The sequence below is a fragment of the Argopecten irradians genome, chromosome 3 (genome assembly GCF_041381155.1).
Source record: "Argopecten irradians isolate NY chromosome 3, Ai_NY, whole genome shotgun sequence".
Classification (NCBI taxonomy): Eukaryota; Metazoa; Mollusca; class Bivalvia; order Pectinida; family Pectinidae; genus Argopecten; species Argopecten irradians.
In genome coordinates this window covers 36,648,171-36,661,125 of record NC_091136.1, presented here as the reverse complement: position 1 = coordinate 36,661,125, position 12,955 = coordinate 36,648,171, and the positions used below count along the sequence as shown (strand labels likewise).

General features: G+C 35.9%; 1 protein-coding gene across 1 annotated transcript; it reads left to right on the top strand.

Annotated features, from left to right (window-relative positions):
• Nucleotides 1-4,651: 4,651 nt before the first annotated feature.
• LOC138318435 (uncharacterized) lies at nucleotides 4,652-9,336 on the top strand. The gene is made up of 5 exons (XM_069260779.1): nucleotides 4,652-4,860; nucleotides 5,687-5,714; nucleotides 7,145-7,357; nucleotides 8,323-8,438; nucleotides 8,807-9,336. The coding sequence occupies exons 1-5, from the start codon at nucleotides 4,687-4,689 to the stop codon at nucleotides 8,948-8,950; spliced, it is 675 nt and encodes a 224-aa protein (XP_069116880.1). The 5' UTR covers nucleotides 4,652-4,686; the 3' UTR covers nucleotides 8,951-9,336.
• Nucleotides 9,337-12,955: the final 3,619 nt, after the last annotated feature.

Here is a 12,955-nt window from a genome sequence, read left to right as displayed (position 1 = left end):
GAAGAGTTTTCGGATGGTACCTTAACTCTGGTCACCAAATAAACATTGTATTTTGAAGAGTATAAAATGTGTGCTTTCAAATATTCCTGAAAACTGCATAGTTTACTATCAAGGTCTTGGAATTCTTTTATAGGATCACCTTCGTAATTAGCCAGTGTAACATTGAACTCTGCTAAATTGTCCAGACTACTTATTGCACCTGGAAAAAAAAGCTTCTTCCCCAGGTTTGTTAACGTTGTGACACTCTGGGGGTCATCCTTGTTGTAATCAATAGTTCGAACACCTCCTCCCGTCTTCGATGTTACAAGATGGTAACCACCTTTTGAATAATTCTGTCAGCCAATGCGGATCTTGTATATAATGTGTCTTCATCAGCCTGTAGCTTTGACCTAAAAGTTTGAAAAAAGTCAGTGTTAATTTTAGATAAGAATTTGGTCACGTGACATGTAAGAATTGATTAATATAAGGAAACTGGTTTACACGAGACTAATTTTATTTGTAGATTCGTGAACTTAGCATTAAACGTTGTTTTTCTCTTAGATATACAAATGTAATTGAATTTCGAATTTGCTATTTTTCTCAGTGGTCAGTACATATATAGTACATGCAGTTATGCTCAACTGGTTGTGTTTATATTTAGAACTACCTGTTTACATTTCACGTGACCTGGAACACATGCTTTAAACTTGTGGAGTGGGTCAAGGTACCATGATGTACATGTCCTATTTTGGGACTTTTTTTTTTAATTTCTGGAATTTTAGGATCATATATAGGCTTTACGTCGGATTCTGTAAGAATCCCTCCCTTAAAGTTAGTCTTAAAGTTAGTAACCGTTTTTATGACGATGTACTAGAAATGTGTTTTTACAACCGCTAAAGGTAGGCGGGTTAGAAATTTTGAGCTGTGAGCTTTCCTGGACATGATTTATTATTGTTCTTAATATATACATGTAGCCAGGTGTTGTTTACATCATTTTAAATCATCGCGCCATTCGTCATTTAAATGTATGTAAAGTGCACGTGCCGCACGGACCACTTGTCCACACTCTATCACCGGCCTCTCCTCCCCACCGCACTCTCACTTCACCTCTCGACAGGAACGGACGTCCCTGTCGAGCTCAACCCAGCTATCACCATCTTCACAAAGAGCCAAGAAGCCCTGGTAAGTATCTGTATGAAAGTGTTCATTAAACGTATTCATCATGTAAATATAATATGTCCATTTATATCATCGTGTGAATGACGTGTGAGAGAACTTATACTTTTATACTTTATCTGCTTTGCAGGTCTTCGTACCAATTAATAAACATTTGTACCAAAAGACAGCGTCCCTTATTATTTTAGGGAACCCATGCTACAAATTGGCGCCCAACGTGGTTTGGTATTTTGAGGAAGACCAGGGCTGCGCCGACAAACCGGAGCAGGTGCCCGCCATGGCGGTCGATCCGCGATCCGTTTGGGAGGATATGTGACCCGGAAGTGACCTTTGTGTCAGTGTGTGTTTACGTATCGTCCTGTTTCGACGCCAAGATATACGGCTGTTCGTTAGTTTGGTTGTATTACGTGTATCGTACCAAGTTTGGTTGAAGACAGACTGTACTTGTGACAGGATGACTTTGATATCGCCACGTGTGCTTGCGCATATGTGCATTTGATAATTGATGATTCGCGAGTGACTGTTGTTGGCATTGCTAACGTGTGAAGTTATAGGCATTCAAATACTTTATTGTGATTAATAATTTGATTTCTATGTTGCTATTATGTATCAATAATTATTCGTAAATCATATATAACTTTAAATTGATATAGTCATTAGAATTAATTATAAATTTTGACACATTCACACACTAATTTTTTGTAACTGTTGTTGATCACATTAAAGAACACGCATATAAAGCACTTGTTAGACCCAAACTTGAGTACTGCTCCTCTATCTGGGACCCACACAATACTGGCCAAATACAACAAATAGAAAAAACTCAACGCAGAGCAGCAAGATATGTACAAAACAGGTATCATAACACTTCTTCAGTCTCAGACATGTTATACACACTCCAATGGCCAACACTACAAACACGCCGTCTACAATCACGACTCATCCCTCCTATATAAAATCACACACCATCTCGTTGCCATCAACCCAGAACAATACCTAACACCTGTAGACACCCGCACTAGACACACACATCCCTATGCATACAGACACATCGCCGCCACAAAGGATACATTTAAGTACTCCTTTTTCCCACACCATCACATACTGGAATCTCCTCCCTGTGGCAACAGTACAAAACACTACACTGGAGGGCTTCAAGGCAAACATAAACAACGTAGCCCTTGAAGCCCCCACTCACAAATAAACACCTCATTTTTTATCATGATTTTAACCTACATTGTATCTACTTTTATCTATTCCAGCACCAGAAAAAAAAAAAAAAAAAAAAAAAAAAAGCACTGTATATAACCCCTTCCCCCACGCCACTGAGCCAATCACTCACCTAAAATCGTCACTATTGACGGCTGGTGACAAACCAAAGAAGAAGAAGAAGATCTCAAAATTGACTTCAGTAGCCTAATTTCCATTTCACATTCTATTTTGCAAGTTAACTTAAATTATCCTCGTGTTTCTCAGCTTATCATGTACTTTGTATGATTATTATGACCATAAGTTGCATAACTGTCAGGATGCTTGTGTGGGTTTGTGAGTGATATTTCATGTATTCATTGTTCTAGTTTTCTTGCCAGGGCTGGAAGGATTTGATCACTGTCACTGAGCACCATCACCATCACCATCATCATCATTGACTCATCATCATGATAGGTTACCTCCCTTGCACTATACCCCGATTCCCAAATGCACATCATAGAGTAAGGTAAGCATGTATGTATATCTGCATTGATCCTGTTTTCAACTGTGTTTCATCATATTGTCATATTTATTCATTGATTTGCACCTGGCTGCCTACTCTTGGTAATTCTTGTATGTTAATTTTGTAATTGTTGTTTACTGTTGATAGTTGTCATTGATATCTATAACTAGTGTTATCAACAGGGGCAAAATATATTTTGTATCCACTTTTGTCATTCTGGACCTCAGATAATTCTAATGAGTTTGAGTAAGTTGGAGAAGTATTTAGATAAACCAATTGAATTCCCACAAAGTTTATCTAGTAGACCTATACTTGTAACTAGTAGTAAAGGTTTTTCTTTATTAAGGAATTTGGATTTAATCAAATGTTTAGGGTTTGAACTAGAAATAAATTGTTGGCCTGGAGCAAATTTCAATCAAACTTTTAATTGGCTAAAGTCAAATCTTGCTGGTAAACAAAGAAAGTATGGGAATATCACATTATACATATGGATAGGTACGTGTGACTTAACCAGCAAGAAGGGCAAATTTATAGATCTCGCTCAAAACAGCGACAAGGAGTGCGAGGAATTTATTCATTTTCAAATTGATAGGATTGTATCATTTGTTAAGAACTTTTCAACAACCAAACTAATATTTTTAGATATTCCTGAGGTGAAGGGTGAATGGATGACTACATAACTAATACAGTACATTTAATTGCATTGTAATTGATAATTGTATTGGCAGGTAAAAATAACAGGTGTTTTTGATATCAAATAAATAAACACAAAGCAACCAGGATCAGGAAAGGTTCACGTAAGAAATAATTATATAACTTCTCACAACCAAGTTACCAAAGGACGACACTCATCAGCATCAATCCTATTGGTTATTTTATAATTACAATATTTAGTACATGAGCGTAGAAGACGGATCATTGCTTTATAAAACTTTTTTTTATAGAAAACCATTGGACAAAACTGACGTTTACTTGGGGCCGGTTTTAGATGCTGTTGCATTTGAAAAGCACACAACATGCTCATGAAATGAGTATGATGAAAAGAGCATGACGTTACAACACTATAGTTTAGTGAACGATACTTAATGGCCAAAACTTGATAGGGGGGGGGGGGGGGGGGGGGGAACGTCAAACAAGACAAATGAAATTGAACCTGAATACTAACAACGAGTACCAGAATCTTTCGGTACTTCATGGCAAAAGCTGGTGGATAAAATCGTCAAAACCAAACCAGACAAATATCAAATTGAACCTGACTACTACATGAGTACCGGTATCTTTCGGTTCTTAATGGCAAAAGCTGGTGGATAAAACCGTCAAAACTAAACAAGACAAATGAAATTGAACCTGAATACTACACGAGTACCAGAATCTTTCGGTACTTCATGGCAAAAGCTGGTGGATAAAACCGTCAAAACCAAACCAGACAAATCAAATTGAACCTGACTACTACATGAGTACCGGTATCTTTCGGTTCTTAATGGCAAAAGCTGGTGGATAAAACCGTCAAAACCAAACCAGACAAATCAAATTGAACCTGACTACTATATGAGTACCAGAATCTTTCGGTACTTAATGGCAAAACCGTCAAAACCAAACCAGATAAATCAAATTGAACCAGAATTTGTTAACAAACGTAACAGTCTTTAAGGGGGGACTTGTAGTTGTGTATCGGTTCCTTTACAGGTGGTGTCATGTAACGGGTGGGTGTGTATATATAACACAATTCACCAGAGCTGCCACAGACCTAGTTTAAATTCCGGAGCTAGCGTAGGACGAGACTGTACTATCAAACGTAAGGCGTTAAAAATACTAAGATGTCAAAGCCACTGTCTTACTTTTATGATGTTAAAATCGATGAAGCGTGTTTGACCAAATGCAAAGGGAAGTCATTGAAGCAGATTTTAAATTCAGTGAATTTAATTTTCTCACAAAAAGTAGGAGACCAGAAAGATGGAAAACCAATATGTAAGACGATTTATAAATTTAAGGTAAGCTTGTAACAAATACCACCATAACTAGTTAAATGGTATGTTTAAGACTTTACAAAAATGTAGCTATGGATATGATATTCTATTTCATCAACCATGTATCCTTTGCCATTTGGAATAAAGAAATACAACATAGAACAATGGAACGTTTGGAAAAATACACTGAACTTTAAAATGGAAGAATTCGAGAAAGTGTTTGGTTATTATGATAAACTCACAATAATTCATTGATATTGAGGTTACATAATGAGAATCGTTCGGTATTGTTTAAAATTCACTCTTTTAAAGTGACAAAAAGCGCGTGCTTATAAGAATGGTTTTTTTTTATTTTTATATTAAAAAGCAAGTAACTAAAGTGAAATAATCACAATATGCAATACTAGTATACCCAAATACCAGTACGTGTGATCTGATTCCACCAGAATTATTTGATTTGATTGGAAAATTTAATTAATGATGAACTTGTGCTCCAGTTCCGGCACATTTAATGACGAAAATTAGAGGAAACTATCTTAAAACATTTTGTTTTACTTCACGATATCTGATTGATAAAATCATTGCAAAACTTATTTGAGACTTTTCAGTTTGTGCTATCATTTCCATGACTGAGCAAGACGGCTTTTAAAGCCAACATATCAGAAAGGTACATAGTACCACTTTATTAAAAAAGCTAAAGTAATTAGGTCATTGAGTTAGTTAACTAAATTGCAGTCACCAATATGTTCAACGTGGTAATAGTACCAACTGTCACATTTTATAGAAGACAATATTTTGTATTTAAATCTGCCTGTATCTCTGTGACACTCTGCTTTCCTTTTCACCACAGGTTACTGGTGAGCCCCGAATGGTAGCAGGTAAGCTAACATACCGCGCACATAACACACGTAGTTTAATATAATACCACAAAAATGAAATTAGGAACAGATATGTATCTTTGTTAGAGAGGAAAACAGAAACGATTCTTCTAAAGGTGATTATCTCGTAATATACAATTACAAGGCCATGGTAGGGATATGGGAACTAGTGACAGTCTAATGGCAGGGTCATGGGAACTAGTGACAGTCTAATGGCAAGGTCATGGGAACTAGTGACAGTCTAATGGGAAGGTCATGGGAACTAGTGACAGTCTAATGGCAAGGTCATGGGAACTAGTGACAGTTTAATGGCAAGGTCATGGGAACTAGTGACAGTCTAATGGCAGGGTCATGGGAACTAGTGACAGTTTAATGACAAGGTCATGGGAACTAGTGACAGTCTAATGCCAGGGTCATGGGAACTAGTGACAGTCTAATGGCAGGGTCATGGGAACTAGTGACAGTCTAATGGCAAGGTCATGGGAACTAGTGACAGTCTAATGGCAAGGTCATGGGAACTAGTGACAGTCTAATGGCAAGGTCATGGGAACTAGTGACAGTCTAATGGCAAGGTCATGGGAACTAGTGACATTCTAATGGCAAGGTCATGGGAACTAGTGACATTCTAATGGCATGGTCATGGGAACTAGTGACAGTCTAATGCCAGGGTCATGGGAACTAGTGACAGTCTATTGGCAAGGTCATGGGAACTAGTGACAGTCTAATGCCATGGTCATGGGAACTAGTGACAGTTTAATGACAAGGTAATGGGAACTAGTGACAGTCTAATGCCAGGGTCATGGGAACTAGTGACAGTCTAATGGCAAGGTAATGGGAACTAGTGACAGTCTAATGCCAGGGTCATGGGAACTAGTGACAGTCTAATGACAAGGTCATGGGAACTAGTGACAGTCTAATGGCATGGTCATGGGAACTTGTGAATTCTAATGGCAAGGTCAAGGGAACTAGGGACAGTCTAATGACAGGGTCATGGGAACTAGCGACAGTCTAATGGCAAGGTCATGGGAACTAGTGACAGTCTAATGACAGGGTCATGGGAACTAGTGACAGGCTAATGGCAGGTTAATGGGAACTAGTGACAGTTTAATTGCAGGGTCATGGGAACTAGTGACAGTTTAATCACAAGGCCACGAAAACTAGTGACAGTTAAATGTCAGGGTCACGAAATCTAGTGACAGTGTAATGGCAAGGCCATTTGAACTAGTGATAGTTTAATCACAAGGTCAGGAGATCTAGTGACAGTTTAATTACAATGACATGGGATCCTAATTTTACCTAGTTTACCTTTAAACACTTTAGATGCATTATTAAGATTAAACCTATATAGCCATTATTAATAACTTGTTGAATTATATCTAGTTCTACGTCAATTTCTTATATAAGTTCTATACTATATTTTTTACTTACAGTTGTCGAGGTATCGGGAGGAGAGGCGATGTTGGAGAAGATCACCTCAGACCTGGTAAACCTCGGTATAACGAGTATGACCTGTTCACCACTGATACCGTACGAGGTGTATGGTCAGGCGGTTTTAGGAGTGGACCCCGAGCTGTGTAAACCCTCTCCACATAAACTCAGCAACAAGTACATTAGCTGGAACGAGCTGACTGTTAGTTACCAGGGTATGTTAATAATTTCACTTTTAATGTAACTTTAAACTTAACTTTTAACTTTCACTTCTAATATATTATAGTTACTGATTTAAAAACAAATATTAAGATAAGATAAAGTAGACATAAGTTTGGAAAATGAGAAAAAAACATGACGATATTATTAGAAACTAACAATTGTCTCATTAATTATTCTAAATGTGAACGGATTCAACATAAGGGGTATGCTACTTTCTCTGCCTAATATCCACCCTAAACCATTGTGCTAAGTCTAAGGCAGAAAAACAACTGACCAATCGCAAGCCTGATTTCAAAGCTTCATCCAATGTCGCACACAGAGTCTTCAGTTTTGCAACGAGATAGTCCAGGGATGGATATAACGCAGTAGGAGTAACCCCTGGAATATCGTGGATGATTCAGTGCAAGTTAAAAAAATTGCAGTATGAGGTTTAGAAATAATGTTTAACTTGAAATATCTTTTATGTAATCAGTTTGAGCTAGTATCCCCCCCCCCCTCCCCCACATCAAGACATATATATTTAAAAGAAAGAAATGGGAAATTGTCGACGACATTCTCTGCACTAAAACTGCAAGAAAGCATGATTTTTTAGCAAAATTGATAGTTTGTTATTCAATCTCCACAAATAAAATATTCGTTTACAAGGGTTATTGAAGTGAATGATTTCCATTGGAACAAAAATCTTGTTGAGTTAATTTTTCGTTATAATTATGTCCTATTAACAATTGATATTCATTTAAAGAGATGAGGGATTTTCAGTTTAGAAGGAAAGTTGGAATATCTATTAAATTACTTGGTATTGAGACACACAGTTGGAGGTCTACAACTGAACAACTCGGCAGTCACTCTTCTCCCAGACGCATCATCAGTACACATTGTGTAAATATCACATGACGAATACTATATAATGTGAAATATCCTTTGAGATCACCATTCATATTCAATTTTATTTTGGTAGGAATGAAGTGGGAGGAATTCAAAACACTTTGGGCTAAAGAGGCAAGCACAGTGCTTGGTTTAAGGAGAGATCAAGATGTTAACGTCGACCTGTTTAAACTCAAGAATTGTGGAAAAGTGAGTATCGTCGTATACACAGGGCAACTTTGAATACAACGGAAAACCCCGATTACACGACTTGTTTTACCATGAACTATATAATGTAAATATAAATGTAGATCTACTTCTCAACATTTTGAAGTTAGAAAGGAGATACTACCCCAGTAAATTCTTGTTAAGTCTTGTGTATAATGTAATACTTTTTAATTTTATGTATTTCTTTGATGCTAGTAATAAGTTAATAAAACAATATCTTAGTGTCATTACAATCAGTAGTCACAATAATCAATATTGTTAGGATCACAACACGGCAAGACATCAAAACAAAGCGTTGCCTTGTCTCAGGTTTTCCAATATAAAATACTAAATCATCAGTATTTTTTCAGTTGATGGTGTTCCTCAGTGTTGACAACCCAGATGATACTGATGGCATGTTTGCTGGGCTGCCATTATTCGTGGCTAATGGCCATAACGTCAGCAATGTATCTCGATCCGTACAGCCCCTGGATGTGTATTGCAAAACGCCATGAAAGAATTGTTATGTATATCGTTATAATATTAGATATATGGGACGGTAAATCATCAACTTCTCGGGTTATACAAATATTCTTTGAAAAGTGAACGACAAGACTTTTTCACGTGAATGTTCTCATTTTTAGAATTACGTATCGTAGGTGAAAAAGACAAACACAACAACACATACTCCAAAATTGTGCATACGTTTTGCGTTAAATACGTTTCAAGGGTATTGTATTCATTGTATTTTACATACTCTTCAATCATATCTTGTAAAAGTTTATCTATGCGTATATTTATATACCTGTACATTGCATTTCGTTTAATGTGTATTATACGCGATATTTGTTAGTTCATTGATATTTTAGTTTCCAAAAACATAACAATGAAAACAATATGTCAGGCGTCCTATATGAACTGTATATCACATTTTATCACTTGCCAAAAATGATTTTGAGAAATAAAGAAATTCCATACAAATTGTTTCTTAAAACGTAAAGTGTTTTATAAAGAATAGAATAATTATACAACACATTTCACCCATGGTGCTTTGCGGACAGTTTCGTTTCTTCATAATTTACATGCCATATTTCCTTTTACGTACTACATTCTGATCTGTCAGATTTACTACGCATACCTTCGTTTCTCTTCGTTAGTATACTGATTGAACAGAATGTCGCAGTCATACTTTAATACATAACGCTCAGTAGTCACAGGGATATTGATATCACTGCATAATGTTATCGTCATTTATTCAGACATTTTCTCTCATTTTATTTACCAAACAACGAGTCTTTCCAGAGACATAGTAATTGTACTATTCACTTTCTAAACCTCCATATTATTATCTAAAATTGATCCTTATCCTGATGTTAATTTCACGTCAATAAATATCAATCTTAACTCAAGGCCGATGATAATACTAGTAGTAAAAACACTAGTAGTAAAAACATGGCATAAATGTACTTTTTAAAATTAAAGTTTGAAATCATTTTTTGTGTGTGTTTTACTGATGAATGAAACCGATTACTTTTGTAGAATTTAGATCCGAACAAATCCAACTTTCTCAAAAATACCGGTATTTTAACAGATTGATTCAATTTATATAATTTTCATGAACGATGATAAAAACAAAGTCCTAAAAAGACGCCATCCTTATTTTTGTTTGAAGAATTTCATTAATAATACTCATCCCCCCCCCCTGAAAATTATTGGAAGGTAAATGGTAAAATGGCATATATGTATCATATTAAGTCACTATAGAATGATTATCCCCCTTGTGACGTGGGGCACGTTAACGGTAGGTGTGTAAGCATGTGTGATTATCTCGACCGTCACTTTACCTTTAATAACACACTAACATACATGTACATGTGTGAAAGGATATAACGTTATGTAATTCACATTCCGCCGTATCCATCACCAAGCCCATGTTTAGAGAGAATTAAAGGACGACTTTTGTCAACAAAACACTCAACTGTTGCGCGTAACAATGTTTCTTAGAAAAGTATGGAACTATACAAGATACAAGATATAAGAAGCTTTATTTAGTGTCGTATACATACAATGAAATAACATTAGCTCTGTAGAGCTATTATTACGACAAACAAAGGTATAAACATACTAGTAGTCCATAGCTTCACTTAAAATACAAACTCACAAATTTACAACTCAGAAAAACATTAAAATCAGAACCAGGACCCGGTTATTCACAGGGTGATGGCATGACGGAATAAGGCCATTAATAACGAGAATCTAAAGTGACTAAGTGACGTCACTTAAAGATGACCCACCGACGACAGAGCTTAAATAATAGTCATCATTTGGACAATAATTGATGTTTAATCGTATATGTATATGTCTCATTAACACAATAATACATATAAAATAGTTTGTTTTTCTTTTGTTGTCTGCGCAATCAGTACCTCATTCCAGATACGGCATAGTGTCATAGAATTTATTATTTTAAATACATTTATATTGAAGTAAAATCAGAATTTTTTCAGTGACATTTAAAGTGTAAAGTAACTTTTGTTATTGCAGGAACAAAACCAATTCATCTGTTCCTGTTTTTAATGGATAACAATTACCATTCGTTGGCGCTGTAGCATCTCATTTCCAAACATTTGTTTTGTAAATATGGTTTGTGATATAGATATGCTGTCGGACAATTCTTTTATCATACTATCTCCTTTAATGCTGTGTCCATGTAAGTGTGCAGTTGGAGAATGAAGATTATCTTACTTCAGTTTTGTGATAACAGATCAAGGTCAGATCAAATTCTTGTACATAGTACATGTACTAAAATATTGTGGATATTTTATTTACATACTGATATCTAATAGATGTACTGAAAATGCATAACTGTAATAAGGGTCTTTTGTCAAGTCGACATCGGTGTTCCCATAGATAGGAATACATATATGACACTATTACCAAGAAGAAATGACATACATTTCACACCTTCAGCTATTGGTTAAATTTATCATTCAGGATGTGCTAATATTTTCAATGGTACACGGCTATGACGTGTTGGACAGCCGGATACAAGATTAAAAATTTATTATGGCAGTTGTTATGAACAGTAAACTATTCAGTGAATATGTTCGCACTCCCTAAATGAATTAAGCAGAAACATCTACATCTCCCCCATGGTCCCTAACAGCAAGGTGTTTCATTGATAATACTGTTACTTTTGCTGAACGTGTTGAAGGTATGCATGCTGCACTGATTAATTTCAGCGAATATTGTCAAGTATGAACGTTTGAAGTCGATGTTAATAAAACTAATAAGTAATGATATTACCTTAAATTAAACAACTATGCAATTATAACATATTGCATTGTTATACCTTGTACATGTTGATTGCGTACCATCTTGTCATGTATATGTCTATGTATAATATTTTGTCCTTTTTTATCACATTTTCATGTGTCTGAGTGAAATAATTAAAATCTTGAAAGTCTTGAAATCATTGCAAACAGATCTCGATCTGGATCACTACTCTCGGTGAAAGAGAATTTTTCAGTAATTATTGAATGATCTTTTTATTGATTGTTAGCCTTTCGGCACACAAAGAAACCAAAAGCACAGTTATTAGTACACAGAAATGACACCAACATCAGCGTACACAGCTAAATAATAACATGGGATTTAAGTCATTGGATTTGAAATAGTATACTATTGGTATATTAGCCCGAGATACTCTGGCCCTGACACCTGACTTAGACATATGACAGATAGATGTCTGGTTTAAGGCCAGAGCGCAGTAGTACTCGAAAACCTGGAATAAGCCGACACCGTTTGGTATCGGGCCAGGTACTCTCCGATTCAGACTGACCACCGAGAAGCACCACTAACCTTAGTCTATACAACAAATGAATATCATATCTACCCAAATATAGCAATCCGTCAATATTAAAGATGATTTGCATACTACGAGAAAATGGCGACGATGACGAGGGAAATTTAAAGTTGCAGAAAAGAAACTACTGTGTTGACACAATAGAACGTGCATGCGTGATGAAATGGATGGCTATCAGTAGATAAATTATTCATTTGTTGAAAAGATCAAGGTAAATGGCGATTCTCGGTGGTAATATTTTGTAAGTAGTCTGAATCGGAGAGTATCTGGCCCGATACCAAACGGTGTCGGCTTATTCCAGGTTTTCGAGTACTACTGCGCTCTGGCCCTAAACCAGACATCTATCTGTCATAATGTCTAAGTCTGGTGTCAGGGCCAGAGTATCTCGGGCTATTGGTATATATAAGACATCTCAATATTGTAGCAGTATATAATTTGTCATTGGGTTTGTTATACTATACTATTGGTATATATAAGACATCTCAATATTGTAGCAGTATATAATTTGTCATTGGGTTTGTTATACTATATTATTGGTATATATATAAGACATCTCAATATTGTAGCAGTATATAATTTGTCATTGGGTTTGTTATACTATACTATTGGTATATATAAGACATCTCAATATTGTAGCAGTATATAATTTGTCATT

Excerpts from the sequence above, each read along its gene's own strand:
- LOC138318435 (XM_069260779.1), top strand. The coding sequence starts at position 4,687 with ATGTCAAAGCCACTGTCTTACTTTTATGATGTTAAAATCGATGAAGCG. Across the intron at positions 4,861-5,686 it reads AGACGATTTATAAATTTAAG|GTTACTGGTGAGCCCCGAAT; the intron begins GTAAGCTTGTAA and ends TTTTCACCACAG. Across the intron at positions 8,439-8,806 it reads AACTCAAGAATTGTGGAAAA|TTGATGGTGTTCCTCAGTGT; the intron begins GTGAGTATCGTC and ends GTATTTTTTCAG.